The sequence below is a fragment of the Peromyscus leucopus genome, chromosome 15, assembly GCF_004664715.2.
Source record: "Peromyscus leucopus breed LL Stock chromosome 15, UCI_PerLeu_2.1, whole genome shotgun sequence".
Taxonomy (NCBI): Eukaryota; Metazoa; Chordata; class Mammalia; order Rodentia; family Cricetidae; genus Peromyscus; species Peromyscus leucopus.
In genome coordinates, this window is record NC_051076.1 from 82,311,861 (window position 1) to 82,331,885 (window position 20,025).

Genomic DNA, 20,025 nt, shown 5'->3' on the forward strand with positions numbered 1-20,025 from the left:
TCGCTCGGGGCTCCATTCCGCCCCCATTTTCTTTGTTAGTTCCTGGTCCTCCGGGCTTCCGCCATCCGGAGGGCCTGGGTCAGCGCGATCAGCTCTGTTCTTTTGGGCCGATGTTCCAGGTGGCAGTGGTGAGGCCCAAACTACCTCCGATTCGGTGGTGACGGCTGCTCCGGCCCTCCGTTCTTCTTCTTGGAGGAAGCTGCTCCCATCCGTGAACCAGATAAAATCTGTTAGGTCGGAGCGGGTGCCATGTGCCTCCGCCAGAATCTGGAGGCAATTGTGCTCCTTGGATGGGTCTGGCAAGGGCAGCAGGGTTGCGGGGTTGAGGGAGACAACTGGTCCGAACACCACGCGGTCTGTGTCTAACAACAGAGCCTGGTAGTGGGTCATTCTGGAATTTGAGAGCCATCTATTTGGGGGCTGTCGGACCAGAGCTTCCACCGCATGGGAGGATAACACAGTTTATGGCTGTCCCAAAGTCAGTTTCCCTGCATCCTTCAGTAAAACAGCAATAGCGGCTACCATGCGCAGACAGGGGGGCCATCCTGCAGCTACCGGGTCTAATTTTTTGGATAGATAAGTTACAGGTCTCTTCCATGGCCTCAGTCTCTGTACCAGCACTCCTTTTGCAAAGCCTGAGTTCTCGTCCACGAACAGTTCAAAGGGCTAGGACTTGTAGGGGGGTCCCTTTGGGTCCTGTCCAGATGCCAGCTGAACCTTTCTCTCGGTGGTTCATCGATACCTCCTGCTACCTGTGGCCCCCTGGACCAAAGCTGTGCGGTCACTGAGAGAGCCTCCGGTATGGGTCAGGACTGAATGTTGAGCCCCGGTGTCCACCAGGAAGGTCACTGGCTGCCCCCCAATCTTGAGAGTTATCCTAGGCTCGGGGGGGGGGGCTCCTGGCCTTGACCTCCCTAATCCTCCAGATTGAGGAGGTCCGTGGCCCTTGACTTAGGTCTCCGAGATCCTTGAGGCTTCTTTGGGCAGTCACAAGCCCAATGTTCTCTCTCTTTACAGTAAGCACACTGGTCTTTGTCAAGATCTCCAGTCCTAACTCCCTCTCTGACCTGTCCCTGAGACATTACAGTGGCCAGGACTTTTTTTCTCTCATTTTTTCTGTCTCTCTTATTAAACACTTTTCCTGCCTTTTTAAGTCTTTCCAAAAACGCCGGCGTCTCTTCCTGGTAACCTGAGCCGAATTGGTAGGGGGTCTAGAGCCCCTCAGAGACCCACTAAGAGCAACTGGTGATAGAGACGTAGGTGCCCCCTACCCTCTGGGGTCGCGGAGTCCCAGTTCGGGCGGGTGAGGGGAAAGGCTGTATTAGGCAATTGGGTGGGTCTTTTATTGTCTCCTGGAACCTCCGAGCCTCCAGGAAGGCTCGCTGTCTTTGGCTGGTTTGTCCCGCCTTCCTCATAGGCGACCGGCAATTGGGGAGGGAGCAGGAGCCTCATCCTCCGCTGTTCGGGGGGCCGCTGCAGGAGCCGCCGGTCCCTCCGGCGCTGTCGGGGGGGGGCTGTAACACTCGAGGCGGGGTGACTCGGCGTCCACGGGTGACGCCGCCCCGAGCCACCTTTTCCATACCGGGCCCTCTCAGCGTCCCGGTCCGCGGCGCGGCGCGCTGCCAAGGTGGAAGTGCGCTCGGCGGCTGTCGCCGGCCGGGGGCAGCCCCCGCCGACCCCATCCCTGGCCCCGCCTGCGCGCCCCCGCCACATCCTGCGCCCACCTGCGCCGCTGCGGGCCTTTGCGATCAGATTCCCCTGGTCCGCACCAGTTCTAAGTCGGCTGCTAGGTGCCGGCCGAGGCGAGCCGCCGCGCGGAAAACCGCGGCCCAGCGGGCGGACCCGGCAGGGAAAGACTGGCGCAGCCCCGACCCTCCGCCCGCGCAGGAGACGCGGACGGGCGGGGAGCGAGGAGGGGAGGCCCCCCAGCGCCGCCCCGGACCCCCGTGACCGCGCCGCGGCCGCGGGGACAGGAGGAGGCGAGGGGCGCACCGGCGCCCGCCGCCGCCACCGGAGCGGCGGAATGCGGGGAGAGGAAACAACACGCTGGTGGAGGGGTCAGGAGGAACGGGGAGCGGGAGAGATCCGCTGATCCGGCTTCCTATGACTGTTTCTAGGAGGAGAATGGTTAAACAGAAAACAAAAAACGACAGACAAACACAAATGAGACTAACACACGCTGCGTGGCTTCGGTTCCAAACCGAAAGCAAAACCAGAAAGACCGTGCCCCAGAGGGGACTTCAGAAAAACCGTGCCCCAGAGGGGACTTCAGAAAAACCGTGCCCCAGAGGGGACTTCAGACTCCCCGTGGAACGTCTTCCAGGGTGCAGTGGCGAAGTCCGGGCTCCTCAGCCCCTTCAGATCCACTGACTCAGACAGATTATCAGGCGCGCAGACAAACAAACAACATTCAACATTCAGACAAACAGACAACACTCAGGACAGGGATGACATAAACCAAGGCCGGCCGGCTTACCTCCTGATGGTGGGTCGGTGGTCCCAGGGAGGGGTCTCCATCCCCGTACGGGCCACCAAATGAAAGACTCCCAGGGGAGATCTTCCTTCAGGAGAGACCCCAAACCCAAGGAACACACCGAAACCACCGATCAGATGCAAAAGCAAGAGGGTTTATTAGATACACGGGTACCCGGGGCGAAGTCTCTCGGAGGACTTGCGCCTTCCCAATACTTCTAATCATATGTAGTGATATAGTGTTTAATCATGTAATAATATGCAAGTGAACTTTTTGATAACGAAATTTAGTTTTTAGCAGTAATTTTAAGTATTTAAAGTCATCTTGGAAATTATTTTAAGGAAAGGTACCAAAAACTATTCTGAAAATACTTACTGACCTGACTAGATTTTTATTTATCCTTAAAAGTCCTGCTTCCAATCCCTTTTATTCTTCCTTTATCTTGAGCCTGTTAATTAAACATAATATATTTCTGACCATTTCAGTAGTCTATAAAGCAAAATAAATAGTTGTATCGACAATTAATATATATTTTACCACTGATTAATCCATGGATCTTTTCTTTGCATTGCTTAGGTAAAACCCCAATTCCAGGAGATTTTAAGACTCTCTGAAGAAAACATTGGTGAGTATGTCTAGTATTACTTTAAAAAACAGTTGAACTCTTATATTCATGAAAAATATTATATTTGTTATCTGAAAATTATATAAACTAAGAAGAGTAATTGAGAAGGAAAGTATATGTCATGGAGTTCTTAGTATTCCTACAAGCCATGTCAGTTGGCTTCAACGGGTGAATTCATCCTTCCTCACTCTGATTGTAAATAACTACCTTAATTGTGACCATTCTGACTCAAGGTCAAGCTTCTCCAACCAGCTGCTTTCATTCTTAGAGTGTGCTGTGGTATGCTCAAAGTACTTCAGCTTACAAAAGAAGCAACATTAAAATAACAGTGGAAAGCAATGAAGGGTATGCAAGTTTTTTAAATGAAACAGAAAATTTAAAGAAACTATAGGTCCTGTGTGAATAGACCTTGCATTGATCATTTTTCACCCATCTGTCTTAGACAGAACAGGTACAGCATCACTCTAGGCCAGCTTCACTGGCCTAAGAAAATGACTATGTATACCTCTTGTAACCCTGTCTATTTTTTTTTATTTCTAAGAATAAATAATAGAAAATATTAAATGGAATATATAGCAACTTCCACTTGATTGATCTTAAATGCATAGGTAATTCTTTACTTAAGATGTGATTTAGTGTCTAGAAAACTACATTCCTGGTATCCTTAGCAATAGTTAGAGAATGAATAAATGAATTAAGTTTGAAAACATCAGCACAAAAGTTACTTTTAATAGTTTTTTCAAGAGTTGTTTTTTGCCTAATTGTTGATGTTTTTTATGTTTGAGGTATGTACTAATTCTAATGATAAATTAGTGAAGAAAAATTAAGTTATTGAGAACTAACAACTTTTAAAATCAATAGTTAGCTGTGAATATTTAATTGTTCAGAAAGGAAATGATTATTAAGCCCCATTTTTATAGTTGTATCTCTAAATACCACTTATTCCAGCCTCAGATTTAATTCTCTACTACTACTGTTGTGTTAGCTAACATCAATATTCCTCCCAAGAAAAGTTTACTTTTACCAGCAAAATAAACTTTAAATGCTAGCTAATGTGAAACCAGTTTTGTTGTTGAAATCATGTCTAATTGTTCAATGTATCTTTTTAATTCATTTTCTTTGTGTTCAGCACTCAATGTAAACTAACTATATAAAAGTGTCAGTACAATAACAACAACAAGAAAACACCACTTAAGAACATAGAAACAAACCACTTACAACTGTGTAATGATCAGTAGATGAACTATTGGTACTATAAATAATTTACCTCATTATCATCTGTAGAATTTTTCTTTGTAAGTCTCACATTATCTTACTATTTGTAGATGAAGACTCTTAGACAGTAGTCACAGGTCACCCAATCATGGCTGGATTCTCTTGCCATTCTTCCCATTTGTGTAGCCTGACTCCTCCTCCTTGAACATCATCAGGGCACTGTCTGCATGAAAACCTACAGCAGAAGCCCTGAGCCAAAGCAGGTTAACTGATGTGAAATGGGTGCTACTTAAGACCTGGCTGTGGAGATACTTCTGAGACTCTCAAAGAAAGCTTTTGGGTTTTTTTATTCTAGAAATAGGAGTCTAAGATCCCAGTTTGATTATTAAATTCCTTTCTCATCTATCAGAAGTGTGTGTTCTAATGCCACTTCAGAACTAAGTGTTAAGTTGTTATTAAGTTGTGCCTTCACCAAAATGCGTCACAAAACAATCTTGTACATAGTTGTACTTTTAAATGCAATTCTGTTTTTCATTTTTGCCTTTATCCTTAAAGTATACTAGAACTTTTAAAAATATTTTAATAATTTTAGATTCCTCATCAGGAAATGGGGTCCTCACTAAAGCTACAGTCCCCATTTATGCCACAGGAGTCCTCACGTGTTACATTCAGGTAAGAGAGCAAGTCTTCCTCTCCAGTAAAGGTACCTTCTCCTTAGAAAATACGTGATGTTTGTTTGCTGGGGTCAGACCCAAAAGAAAAGCAAAAAGAGAAGTTTTACTAATTTTTCAAATGAGGAGCATATTTGAATAAGTCTCCAAATAAAGTGCCAATTTAACAAATAAATTTAATTTAACATTAGATTACATTTACTTAATTTACTACATTTACTACATTTCTTTGTGTTTCATGACGTTTTCCATGTATTGGATAAATGGTTTATCTAATACATATATTAGAAATTTTTAAAATGCAGTAGAAACTATATTGTTTTTACCAAGGTACCCTTTAGTAATACTTTGTTTTTCTTAATTACTGCTATATATTAAACTATCCCAAGACATAGTTATAAACCATTTTATTTGCTTATGATTCTGTAGTCAGGACACAGCTCATCTAACTTCTGCTGGTCTTGCTGTGATCACTCATGTTGCATAAGCTGTTATGTTGGTGGAGTTTTAACAAGAGTGACTGAGCTCTACCACCCGTGTGACAGGACCTCTGTCCATCTCCCATCATCTGACCTGATTATTCAAAGCATCGATGAATATGAAAGCAGAATTTGCTAGAGTAAGAGTTAGTCCCAGAATCAGTACAATATTATTTCTGCTGTAGTGTAAATAAGGCATAAACCCAGCACAGACTCAGGAAAAGTGAATTAAGCTAGGATAGATGTCAGGAGGTGTGTGGTCATTAGCAACAGACAGCTACATTCTTCTCACTGTACTTTAAGTAAATAGCATGATCCACATTAAGGCACATTAGAAAGTGGAGCATATGAAGGAAGAAGCACACTTTTACTGATGATTTTCTGAGTTTTCATCCATGGATTCCTAGTTTCTTTGACCCTTGAATTCTAAGAGCATCACTTGATATTTATTGCATCTTTCTTCTAAGCACATTCAAGTGGTATCACAGCATTAAAACTCACTGCTGTACCCTGAATACTAACTGAGTTCTGTTTCTGTTAAAAGTAGCACAATATTCCTTAAAGCTTTTCTAAGTGAATTTCTGTGATGTCATAACACAGACATTCAGTGTCAATGTGGGATATTTTCAGACAGTCTCTAGTATTCTTAAAGTTAGAGATGAATTATGTTCAGTCCAAATATTACTATAAACAATAGTGTGATACTATTCTCTTCTCCATTTGATTTGGAAGTTGCATCAGCATGGTATCAAATCTGATATCAATGTTTTCTCTCTTTTTAACTTCACAGTTTTGATAGAGGTTTGATTAACTATCATTTTAAAGCATGATAAATTACCAGATACAAGATATGGCATATAATAGGACGTCAAAACAGACTTATGATGTTATGAATAAAAACCTATCTCTGAAATGACTCTGAAATCCAAATATGTCTTTATTTCTAAAATGATAGGAGCTTTTCCATCACAGAACATTTAATAAATTGAGGCAGTAATCAGAGATTGCCCAGAATGCTCATTTCAGAAAGCACAGACCAGCAGTTAATGGTTCTCCTTGCTAAGTACTATTTGTGTTAGGATAAGCCACAGCCTATACTTTTATTAGGAAACAAAGACTATCTCAAGGCCTAGGCATATAGCTCAGTGCTAAAGCACTTGCCCACCATGTACTTGCCCCTCAGTTTGATCCCCAGCATCACACACACACACACACAATTTGTGACCTACATATATAAAGCAGTTTTATCTGATTTGATATTTAAAATGGGAAATAGAGTTAATTTGAAAAGTTCAAAAGAATCCCTGCTCATTTGGAAATCTATTTTTAGCTCTTATTTCACTGAATCCCTTTAGATGTGCAGTTTGTTTTCCAGTTATATTTACTGTTTAACTTTAGTAGGTATCCTGGTTAGTTACTTTGTTTTGTTGTGATAAAGGTCGAGACCAAAAGCAGTGTGGGGAGGGAAGGGTTTGTCTGGTTTACATGCTCCAGTCACAGTCCATCTTTGAGGGAAGCCAAGACAGGAACTGAAGCAGAGACCATAGAGGAATACTGCTTACATGCTTGCTCTCCATGGCCTGCTCAGCCTTATGCAACCCAGGACCACCTGCCTAGGGATGGCCCTGCCCACCCTGGACTGAACCCTTCACGTGAATCATTAATTAAGAAATGTGGTAGAGATAGTTTTATCAACTGAGGTTCCCTCTTCCAGGTGACTCTAGCTTGTGTCAACAAACAAAAAACTAACCAACACAGTGGATAACTTTAAAAAAAAAAGGTAGTGGGGGATAAAGTTCCCTTCTCACCTTGGTCTGACGTAATTCAGTCTGCCTTCTGAACCTTTGAGTGTGTCCAGAAGCTATTTGTCCTTGACTTTTATCCTTTTTGACAATTGACCTTAACTTATATGTTTATTTCCTGGGAAAATATCAGATTTCTTTCCCTTATGCACTCAGATTAGTTAAACATGCAAAATTTTTAGCTCTAATCTAACAGATTTGTCTATTTCTTAATAAAAATTATGAAATAAATAATGATTCCTTGAATAAGGCTTAAAAACATTAGTAATTTATCCTTAAACACAAACTAGAACTGTTTTCAGAACACTGCTCTGTTTCAGCAACTAGAGGTTTTACCACTTAATATTACAAATAGAATTCTTAGAACTCAACCTTTGTTATTAGAAAGGTAACTGTTTGGGTGGTCTGTTTTTCACTGTGTATAGCCACCATTCATGGAAACTAAGACTGATAATGTCATTTTTATAAAATACTATACCTTAAATCAGGACCAACTAATGAAACTTTTTGTAGTAGTGTAAATAGTTTATATATCAGAGTCATCTAATACTGAGGATACTAATTATTCTCAGTGTTTAAAGTGGTTAAATCTTTAATTTATAGTTAGCATGACTAAAAAACTAAATTATGCTACTAATTTTTTTCATTTAAATTTAAAAATAAATGATCATGTGACTAGTGGCTACCATATTAGACAGCAAAATCTAAATCAAATAATGATATAGTCTTTGACCTCATAGTATTGTGATCATGGATATGTTTAATAAATAGTATCTTCAACTAAAATAGTTTTTGAGGTGGGATCTGTTCCCCTCATGTGGTAATACTTTATAAGTAAAGATAGGTAATAATGGCATTTAGTTCTACTTAATTGCTTGGGAATTCATTATCAATATTTTTCCTCTGCAGGAAGAGGACCGAAAGCTGCTAGTTGGCTTCTTAGAAGACGTAATGACGCTGCTATCACTGTCTCACGCTCCCCTTGACAGCCTGAAGGCTTCCTTTGTGGAACTTGGGTAAAAAACAAAATAGCTTGCAGTTTTTTTGTTGTTGTAAAGACATACCAAAGAAAAAAAAGTATGATTCTGGAAACTAAGACCAAACAATGATGGGAAGCTCCGGAATGATAGCTGTTGGAAGTCCCACTCTAGAAATTAAAAGCAGATGAAAGGAGCACCCATCCAAACTGAAGCAGGGCAGGGTTTCCAGCAAGGGGAGGGAAGGGCTAGCACATGCTTCAACGCTAGAGAAGAAAGTACCATAAGGTACATGAATGTTTTTAAGGTGTATGTATTTTTCCACATGGATTTATTAAATGAATGATATTTTAAACCTAATCCTACAACAATTGTTTTTAAGAGTTAAGTAGTTACATTTTGAGTTGGTTTTGTTTTTGCTTGTTTGAGTATTCTTAACTATTTTGTAGTTGATGTGATTCTTTTAATGAGAAAGGGTACGCACTAATGCTTTCTTTGAAGCTAGTAGAAAAATATAATCAATGCAGATTTTAAGAAATGGTTTCCCAGAAGTGAAAAGGAGCCTCAATTGAAAACTAGTATCATGGACTCCTTATTCAGTTCTCTGTGACATGCTTATCCTGCTTTAATCACAAGTTATGGTTACTGAAGTGCATATATCTCAGTCACTCCCTTTGCAGCACTAGAAATTAAATCTGGGTCCTTATATGTGCCAGACAAATGCTCTCCCACTGAGCTATAACCCCAGCCTCTTTAAATTTTAATTTTTATTTTTTTTTCATTTGTTAAAACAGAGTCTCACTTTGTTGCCACAGCAGGCCTTGAGCTCATTCTATAGCTCAGGCTGCCCTTGAACTGGTAATTCTCCTACCTACCTTCCTGAGCAGCTGAGATACAGGCCAGAGCCACTCCCTAGGAGACACATTTATTAATCACATCTTCCATTAAGATTAGCTTCACTCTACAACCACATGACAAAACAGGCTTATCGCTTACCCAGTTTCTGTAGACCTGAGCAACATTGTGCAGACTGGCCTGCAGTTGGCGGTCCTTTGACTTTCACATCCTATGTTCTGTGTATAGGGATGTGCCACTATTCCTCTTTTTATCTGCGATTTTAGTTTCCATGCTATTAAATAGTTGAGAATTTCTGTCACAATTACAGATGCTTGGAGGAGTGTAATTCTGAATATGGTTTACACTTACATAAAGTGCCTTTTGTGGGATCTTAGCTGTGAGATAATAAACTTATGTTTCATTTATATGTTCTGCCAGTGTTTTATCATTAATATGTGTATATGTAATAAATGTCTACAAACATAGATAGTGATTTTCAATGCAACAGTTAGGCATGTGGCTTTCATCGTAACATTGTCATTTTTCCTGCAGTGCAAATCCTGCCTATCATGAGCTGTTACTGACTGTTTTGTGGTATGGTGTTGTCCATACTTCCGCACTTGTCAGGTGTACTGCTGCTAGGATGTTTGAGGTATGTTACCATTCACTTCTCTTGGTTCTACTGGTGATTTCCAGTTTTAAATGCCGTGTATATGTGTGTGCATATATATATTTATTCATTTATGACATTGAATGCTGTCTAGTTGTGTACTGTGTGATGGGGCAGAACTTTAGCTTTGGCAAATTGAAGAATGTTTTTTAGCCGTATTGGTTCTTTAAATGTTATTTTCAGTTTCATTTCTCTTTTAGACCTTATTTAAATTTCATCCTATTAAATCTTTCTGATGGTCCTTTCCTATTTACCGAGGTAAATGACTGCTCAAGCTAAAACAGCATAGGGTATTGCTTAAGTTATAGTACTTTTAATAGTATCAAAATACAGTTATTTGCAATTATAATATTCCTTCATATATCATATCTGGAATAGGGCCCCTAGTCATTAACTGCCTATAGGTTTACAAGGGAGAAAATAGTTCTATAATGTACCTAGATTTTATTAACTTGCTATCTTCCCAAATGAAAACTGAAAGTACCTGAAAATTTACCCATCAGGTAGCATGAAGTCATATGTACTTATTTTTAGAACTTAAAGTCCTCAATGGGTTTAGTGATGAAGCTGTCTTACCATAGAGTCAAGCTGCCTGGGTTCAAGTTTCCATCTCTTCTACCAACTTTTTTAATTACTTGGACAGATTTGAACTTGTCTGTACATTAGTTTTCTCATCTACAAAATGAAGATAGTGATGTAAAAAAAGAGAGTCCTATTTGAATGAATTTGTTAATACTCAGTGAGTTAGTTCCGTAAAGCCCTGAACAATGGTGTCGAACATATGAGCTGTAATAAATGTCAGTTGTCATGTCACTGTTTTTCTAATTTGTGCTGTTACTTCACAAAATAATAAAACTGCGTACGGAACATATATTTATCTAAACTAAAATTGTCCCTTCATGCCTGGGATTCCTTTTTATTTTAATTTTTAAAAGTTATTTTTCACACAATATACTTGAGTAATATTCTTTCCTCTTCCTCAGCTCCTTCCAGATCCTCCTTACCTCCTTCCTGACCAACTTCATGTTCTTTCTCTCTCAAAAAGGATTTTTTTTAAAAGCCAGTAAAAATGAAAGCTTAAAACAAGCTTTAAAAAAAGGAAAGAAAATCAATAAGACGAGAAAAATACCAAAACAAAACAGAACAAAGCAAAAAGTGCTCAAAAAGCAACACAAGAGTCTGTTTTGTGTTGACCAATTACTCCTGGGCCTGCTCATGGTTGATATATGCCTACTGACACTCCATTGGAGAAAACTGATTTTTCCTCTCCCAGCCAGGTATCAGCTGCAAACATCTTCTTGGCTGGGGGGTAGAACTTCAAATATTTTTGAGAAGAATTAATTCAATCTTCCTGAATTTAAGAATTTCTCTACAATTTAAGATAAATTACAATTGGAAGGATAGAATACTTCATATACTTAAAATACTTGCTTTCTATAATTTTCTACAATTTTATTTATATATATATACTGTGTGAATGGAAACATTTCAGATAAAACACAGCCTGCCCCCTTTTCACATTTGGTTTTGTTTGTGCATCTGCCTTGTTTCTGTATGTGACTTGGTTTCTGTGCTAGCTGTCGGTGCTTATTTGAACATTGTACCTGTGCCTACACAGTCTTTTCAGTTGACTATGAACTTCTGAGTCTAGTTCAACAGTGATTTAGAAGATTATAAATTTAAGGAGTACAAGGTATATAGATGGATTAGCATTGGACTATATTTTCTGTTAGTTAGGGTATAATTTTACTGTCAGTAATCCTCATTTGGGGGAAATAATCTACCAAAAATTATATTTGATTCATGAGATTTCTTTTATATTAACGTTTTGTCATTTAGAATAATGTCTGCTTCCCTCAAAATGAGTAAATTACAAATAAAAACAAGGGCATTTAAAATAACTTTTTCTTTTAGAAAAGTGGTATTAGGGGCTGTGATGAAGGTATGACTTAGTTACTAGAGTGCTTGCCTAGCATGCCTAGGAAAGGTTCTATGTTCTTTCCCAGGACCACATAAGATTGGGGAGGGGGGGTGCAGAAGTCGGACAGGTGGATCAAAAGTATTCTCCAAGGCATAGTGAGTTCAAGGCCAGCCAGGACTACCTGAGAGCTTATCTCAAAAGTAAAACAACAGAATAAAATGATTGAAGTGAGCAATTGATATATAGGAACTTAATTTGAAATATTTTCTAGAATTTAACACAAATGTGGCTTCATTTTTAGATAGCAGGACAAGGAGAAACTCAATGGGTTTATATTGTTGCTGGTATTAAACAACAGACTGTGTCTTACCTTTTGAAGTAGATAATGAATGAAATTCTTGTATAGGAGGAGCTTAGTGACTTTCATATTTCTAGAGTGACAATTATAGGAAAGAACTTCACATAGCTAGTATGTTAATCATGAGGTAATTGAACTGTACCATTGGACCATAACTCAAAGAAAACACAGACATCAATTAAGGCAGATAAGAATGAGTCAGTCCATTGTCTGGTTCTACTTCCAACTCAAAAACCCTGGACAAATTCACTTCTTTTCTACAAGTCTCAGTTTCTTCATCTGCTAAAATTTTGATAATGTTTGTATTTGCTTCACCAGACATAAAAATCAAAAGATACAGTACGTAAAATATCTATTAATCGATAACTCTTAAAATTATTGACTTATTTTTTTAGATTTTGTTTTAATTACCTTAAGGATCCCAGAGCTGTGAGTGATCAACTTGTCCTCTAAATCACCTACTTTGAATAGACGCAAGATAGCAGGCATCAAGTTAGATTCAAACTTAAGCCATCTTACGATACAAAGAATCTGAACTCCTTGTCCTGTTTCTTCCTACCTGAATACAGTAACATGAATATAAATAATAAGATGTCTTTGGGTTTTTTCTCCTGCCTAATTATGTAGACATTTAATAAATTGTCTCAGAATGCCAAAATCAATTCTGAAATAAATTGTTGATAAATGGTAACAAATTATTGCAAAAATAAATATCTTCACATAACTTCAGCTAAGCTTCTCATACTTTATAAGAAGGGTGTCAATGCATGCACAGTGGTGATTTTGATATAGAAGGTCCATGGGAACTCTGATCAGAGAAGGACTACTAATGAACAGATTGATAAGGATTTAGTAGTAATGTCTGCTTACATTCTGAAGCTGGGGATGGGGTGGTACTCTTTACAAAAACAAAATATATACTATTATGCTCTTGTTTTACAAAATTAGTATTGGTTGCTAACCAAAGTATTTTAATGACTATTAAAGAAACAGATTGGTTCTGATCATATTATATGTAAGCTTTTAGAAAATTAGAAAGCAAAGACGTGTTCAGAGGTAAACTAACAAACTTTAATTAAATGATTTCTTTTTATAAAATTGAAAATCCTATATTATTGAGTAGTCACAACTAAACTCATCTCTTGTATGCATATTCTTTGTCATGTTCAGTATTTCTCTTGCTTGCCAATAATAGTACACTCATTCTCTGAGTTAGGTGAGAAATTCAGCATTTTCAGATGAGCAAACTAGTTTATTCTGTAATTCATCTAAGGCTTCATGGCTAATAGTGGGTGAGAGCTGGAATTTGAACCCAGAGCTGGTTTCCAGGTCTAACATTCCAAAATATTATGCTGCAGTACATGTGTTCCTTAGATGATAAGGCTGTGTGAGAAAAGGTTGGGAGCTTTAGTGTGTGGACTTTCATGTCCTCACTGTAGAACAGTCAGAAGCAGTTTTGTGATGGCTACAAGCCATTAAAGTTTGCTTTTTAAAAGGCCTGTTTGTACTTTGGTGATCACAATAAAATCATACCCAATTGACTTTTAAGAATTTGAATTAGTTATATTGTTAATACAATATGTGTCTCTTTTTTAGATTTTTTTTTCTTTTTTTTTTTTTTTCTTTTTTTTTTTTTTTTTGGTTTTTCGAGACAGGGTTTCTCTGTGTAGCTTTGCGCCTTTCCTGGAGCTCACTTGGTAGCCCAGGCTGGCCTCGAACTCACAGAGATCCACCTGGCTCTGCCTCCCGAGTGCTGGGATTAAAGGCGTGCGCCACCAACGCCCGGCCTTTTTTTTTTCTTTTTTTAAGAGCTGTACTGGTGCACACCTTTAATACCAGCATAAGGGAGGTAGAGGCGTGTGGATCTCTGAGAGTTTGAAGCCAGTGTAATCTACATAGTGTGTTAGTACCAGCCAGAACTAGAGATTGAGACCCTGTCTCAATAAAACCAACAAGAAAAAAAGTAAAATTTTCCTTTCCATTACATTTTAATTGAAGATAGGAATTGAATGTGGTCTTTATAACCTAAAGGACAAACTGCCATCCAATTGATGACAAACCTCTTTTTGTGGACTGCTAGGCAATGTAAGCTTTCTATCCTCCTAAGCCTTCTCTGCCTTGGTAAGCACTCTAGTAGCAGTATTTGCTTAGCTTCTAATTTTGGTTTTGCTTTTGTGTTTTCTCTCTTTCTCTTGGTTGTTCCTTTATTCTTCCCGTGGCACACTGTTTGCTTTCCATGCACCACCTGTGAATACCCCCTGTGCTGACCAACCAGCTGTTGGTGAAGGGGGTGAATGAGACTCTGGTAGCTCAGAGGGTTGTTCCTGCTCTCATTACTCTCTCCAGTGACCCTGAAATGTAAGTGTTGTCCCTGCCTTCTATGTCCAGCATTCCTTTCTAAATGTGCCTGTTGAGAAATAACCATCAAGCTGTTAACAGTCACTGAAGAATCACTTGAAAATAGTAATATTGGGTTATATGCTTATTTGATTTGAAACTTTATCATGTTGCTATTAGTATATTGTTGGGGGTTTTTAAGTCAACCTCAAAATAAGTCTAATTTGGAGGCCAAATAGTAGAGTAAAAAGTATTAGCATTAATAATCAATAAACACTTTCAAAACCAAAACAAGCTGATGGACTATTTCTTCCGAGCCAAGAAAGGATGCTCTGCTAATCTCACTAACAGGTTGTTGCCAGTGAGTGTAGTGGCATGAACCAAAGGCTTAACATTTTAATGTCTCATGTGGATGACTAAAGCAAGAAAGGCCAGTGAGTCTGCCTGCCCATCCTCAGTCACAGCTAACCCAGTTCTCATTCCAGTTTACCAAACCATTTTTTATTGCATGTTGACTGGTTTACAGCTGACTCTTCGAGGCATGAGTGAAGCATTAGTTGACAAGCGGGTTGCTCCGGCCCTTGTTACCTTGTCCGGTGATCCTGAATTGTGAGTTCACAGACTGTGACCCTGAGTTATCCTGCCTGTCTTATTGAGCATTCTTCTTGGTCTGCTCTTTAAAGTTTAACTGTCATTGCTAGAGACTAATGCGGGATTTCTACCTTGTGCTTATTTTGATACATATGTTAATGATGATCTTGTTGTCTCTCAGGGAAGTCTCAATCTCCTTCCTTTTTGATTTCTAACAGCTCTGTTAGGATTGCTACAATCCCAGCGTTTGGCACTATTATGGAAACAGTTATTCAGAGAGAGGTAGGAATGGACATTTTTTTATTACTTCTATGCTGGTGGTGATGACACAGTTCTGTTAGCATACCTGAAGTGGTAGTCAGAGAGCATTGTAACTTTTATGGCATTTCTTAATTAATTATTGATCAAAGGAAGATAATATCTAAAAGTACCATAGCCTAAACTAATTGTTTAGTCTAAGAAACTGTTGCATTTATATATTAGTCTTCTCAATTTAACAATTGACTCTAGCCAAGCAGTGGTGGTGCACTCCTTTAATCCCAGCACTCGAGAGGCAGAGGCAGGCAGATCTCTGGGTTCAAGGCCAGCCTGGTCTACAGAGCTAGTTCCAGGACAGCTAGGGCTGTTACACAGAGAAACTCTGTCTCAAAAAACCAAAAGAGGGAGGGAGGGAGGGAGGGAGGGAGGGAGGGAGGGAGAGAGAGAGAGAGAGAGAGAGAGAGAGAGAGAGAGAGAGAGAGAAATTGACTATAACCTAGCTGCATATAAGCCAATCTACATACAGTTTTTTTTTTTAATGCAATCTCACTGAGTACCCTTGGCTGGTCTGATACTCCCTATGTAGACAAGGCTGGCCTTGCACCTACAGAGATCTGCCTGCTTCTGACTTCCAAGTGCTGGAATTAAAGGTGTGCACCACCATGCCCCGCATACATTTTTGATTGCTAGTTTGAAGATAGCTTTGTTTTCACAATGTTTTGTGATAAAATATATCTCACTTTGACAAATGAAATAGAGGAGGTACCAGTATCCTGACAACTGCCATTGATGCCACACTGTAGAATCCTCTAATAGGTTATATAGCTCTTGTAGCTTGTATCATAGTAAACCCTGCCTTGCCTGCTTCGGATTTTTAGCAAGCTTTTCCCCCATAAAGATTATTTTGATTCTGAAACTGGTTTTATGTTATATGTCTAACTACAACATTAAATATAACACACTTCTCAAGCTACTAAAGAGATATCTCAGAAGTTAAGAACAATTGGTGCTCTAGCAAAGGACCTGGGTTTGGTTCCCAGCACCCACATGGAGACTCACAACCATCCATAACTCCAGTTTCAAGGAATAAGATGCTCTCTTCCGGCCTCTCCAGGCACCAGGTGCACACATGGTGTACATACATACATACATACATACATACATACATACATACATACAAAACACTCATACACATAAAATAAAAATCCTTTAAAACACATGTACCAGGACGAGTGTCAGAGTTTTTTTCTTTTTGTCATATTGGACATATATTTAATACAAATGAAAAAAAAATCTTGTGGATTAGAAAATAAATGATTAATGGACATAATTGCCCACCAAAGTAAGAAATTCAATGAAATTTTATTGTCATAAAGGTTCTTACAATTCTTATAATAAAAATTTAATTTGTAGTTATAGAAAGAATATTTTCCCCTTTTTTGCTGTATATTTCACTGACAAAGCAACAGAAAAAGAACACATCTTTCTGCAACGCTTGCAGTCTTGGCAGAATTTCAACATGGTCTTAAATCCTAAAATAAAATGTCTTTTAGGGAAATGTGAGTAAAGTGTAAGTCATTTATGACTCACTGCTTTCAGGAGGTGAATAACTGGGTACTTACACTATGATTTGAGAATTATAATTCAGATACAAAATCAGAATCTTACCAACTTTTCCTTACATGGTTTGGGTTGGTTGGAGCGGCGGGGGGGGGGGGGGGGGGGGGGGGTGTTGGTTTTTGTTTTTTAATTTTTATGAGGTGTTTTGTATTGTTAATCTAAATTAAGAATTAACTGCACAAACAGAAAGTGAGCTCTTTTCTGAGTAAGAAGACTTTACTATCATGGCTTTACAGCATGAATCCCCTGCCCTAGACCATTTTTAATATGCTTAATATTCACCCTAACATCACTACTCCATCTTTAATAATCTGTATCTGATTTTAAGTTGCTAGAAAGAGTGAAGATGCAGTTGGCTTCTTTCCTGGAAGACCCTCAGTACCAAGACCAGCATTCTTTGCATACAGAGGTCATCAGAACATTTGGCAGAGTCGGGCCTAATGCAGAACCCCGGTTCCGAGATGAATGTAAGTCCTCTTTCTTCCTGTTCCTGCATTGTTCCATCACTAGGGGCTTGTCTGGGCATAAAGCCTTGCTGCTCTCCATTTCTCACGTTCTCAAAGCTCCTCTGGAATTGATCCCTGTTGTGTTCCTAAACAGGAGTTATAAATAAAACAGGAAGAGTAGCACCCCACCTATAGTTACTTAAGAGACTTTTTCTTTCGTTTTTTTTCTTTTTGTTTGTTTGTTTGTTTGTTTTGTTTTTGAGACAGAGTTTCTCTGTGTAGCCTGGCTGTCCTGGAACTTACTTTGTAGATCAGCCTGGCCTTGAATTCACATAGATTCACCCTGACTCCCAAGTGCTGGAATTAAAGGCATGTGCCACCTCCATCTGGTTTTAAGAGATTTTTTTTAATCAACATTTTAAGGATGATTTTGTGCTTCTAGTCATGTTCTTATAGGAAGTTCACAATTATCCCACTTGGCATGCTATCAGTGCTATCATCACTACTTGGTTTGAATTTTCAGTGTTTTGATCTGTATAGTGATCTACTAACTCATTTTCTCTAGTTCCTACATTCTCTTCCTTACGGTGGCCTCCACATTTATGCAGTTTCTTGGGTGGCATCAGATCATTACTCCCAAAGCATATTTATTATCACTGTGATACTCATTGTCCTCTTAGTGTTAGCAATTTGACATGCTTTCTAGAAGGTCATAGGTTAGCCACTCAAGTCAGTTTGGTTTCTACTGAAAAATTGTGTTCTCTAATAGACTGTTTATTATATAGCCAGACTGATTTTTTTTTTTAAACAGTTTTAAGATCAGAATGATCAACAAAAAATAGTAAGTCGTTACTTGGACTACAGTGTTCAAAAGGCTTGTTGAGGGCAGCAGCAGTGTCAGGAGAGTCCCTTCTCATTTGGTGCATATACTCATAATCAGTTACCCAGCCACAGAAAAAGGTTGCTGATTTAGTTACCAGCATAGGCAGCATGGGCAGTCCTAGTTTTACAATACCACATTTACGTGTGATCCTAGTCAGAGCTCTGAAGATGAGTTGATATCATTGAGACAATAGTTTCTTTGAGGGAGAGAAAGTAACTCCTGGCTCCTGGATTAAGGGATATGGTAAGTAATAATGGGTCTCTGGCTTATGCCATCTTGTTGAGTTCAGTTCCCAGTAGATCATTATATAAGCTGTTTGCTTATTCTCACAAGGGAGCTTTGGAGGAAGAAACTGCCATGAGCATGAAATGGAGCCAGTTAGTTTCATGGGTCCATGGAGGCTTTGTCCTCAGGAATTCTAGGCCACAGTTATTTCTCAGAGCAGGCATTATCTGTATTTCAGTGTCCTTTTTTAGAATTTTTAAGAACTTTAAGAAATAGACCTCCTGTAGATAGTTTTATTCATACAATTGATTCCTACCTTTTAAGTACATAAGAACTGTGTAATAGAAAAGAACAGGATTTTGTTTTCTCCCAGTAGTCCCAAAAAGAACAGTTACAGGTGTAGACCCAGTTAACCATTGTCTCTGATGTCTTCTGAAAATATTTTTAGGGGGAAAAAGTTTTTTGATCTCCCTACTTTGAACTATTTTCCTGCTCAAGGGGCTTTATCTTGAAATTTTTAATGTCAAATGTATAAATAGGACTTACTGTGAAATCAAGCCCATATCAGAAAGAATGCAGTATTCTTAACTATCCATCTGTATAGATAATTCTCTTTGAGCGTTTAGAAAAAGAGTGGAGAAGTTGGAATAATTAGATTATTTATCACTCTGTTCCTTAACTAACATTAGTTCTTCCATTAGCCCTTATTATTTCCCAGTTTTTCATTAGACCTTTTGGTCTTGGATCTGTTTTAAAACTTGTTTTGGTGTCTCTGTGTGTGGCCTGCATATATATATATGTATATCTGTGATGGGTGTGTGTGTGTGTGTGTGTGTGTGTGTGTGTGTGTGTGTGTGTGTGTGTGGCCTGTGTAGATTCTATACTGCATAGGAGCCTGGTACTTGTGAAAGCCAGAAAGGGACATCAGATCCCCTGGAGCTGGAGTTACAGGTGATTGTGAGCCACTGTGTGGGTGCTGGGAACCAAACCCCAGTCCTGCACAATCAGCAAGCAGCAAGTGTGCTTGAACACAGAACCGTCACTATAACCCTCAAACCGTCTGTCTTAAACATTGGTGGTTTTATCTAGAACATTCTTTAGTTCTTATATCCAGCTGCTTGTGGTTGCTGAGAATGTTCCATGGTGCATTAGAGGCTTTCTGAAGGCTCAAGGAATCTGCTTTGGCTGGGTTTGCTCGCATTGTCTCCCCGCCCTGAACTAACGACCGTCTCTTGTCTCAGCCTCCCAAACGCTGTGTTTACTTCAAGTCCAAGTACATTTATAACACAAAACAAAAAACACAAAATCTCTTTGCTTTGGCTGTTATACCTGCCCCAGGATCTTATTTGAAAGCTTCCTAAAATCTAATTTTTAAGTTCTATTTATTTATCTTTATTTGCTGCTTTAAATCTTTGCCTAAACAACCTTGAATAAAAAGGCTTTTTAGATGTTGTGTCTTTCCCATTTTTCTTTCCCATTTAAGATGAGTTTTAGAATTATTCCCATCCAGGTTATTAAATATTCTTTTTTTTTTTTTTTTTTTTTTGGTTTTTCGAGACAGGGTTTCTCTGTGTAGCTTTGCGCCTTTCCTGGAACTCACTTGGTAGTCCAGGCTGGCCTCGAACTCACAGAGATCT

The 20,025-nt window shown here is 39.2% G+C and overlaps 1 protein-coding gene across 7 annotated transcripts in view; it reads left to right on the forward strand.

Moving 5' to 3' along the window:
• Positions 1 to 20,025, forward strand: part of Relch (RAB11 binding and LisH domain, coiled-coil and HEAT repeat containing) — a 93,946-nt gene that overhangs the window by 62,182 nt on the left and 11,739 nt on the right. For 2 of the 7 annotated variants that reach the window (XM_028883388.2, XM_028883391.2), the window contains 7 exons: positions 3,050 to 3,098; positions 4,906 to 4,985; positions 8,175 to 8,281; positions 9,632 to 9,731; positions 14,304 to 14,386; positions 15,175 to 15,238; positions 17,163 to 17,301. In XM_028883388.2, the coding sequence (XP_028739221.1) occupies positions 3,050 to 3,098; positions 4,906 to 4,985; positions 8,175 to 8,281; positions 9,632 to 9,731; positions 14,304 to 14,386; positions 15,175 to 15,238; positions 17,163 to 17,301 (622 nt within the window). Of the gene's footprint in view, positions 1 to 3,049; positions 3,099 to 4,905; positions 4,986 to 8,174; positions 8,282 to 9,631; positions 9,732 to 14,303; positions 14,975 to 15,174; positions 15,239 to 17,162; positions 17,302 to 20,025 lie in introns of those variants that run through there. The other 5 variants (XM_028883392.2, XM_028883389.2, XR_005092925.1 and 2 more) reach the window with 5 other exon arrangements.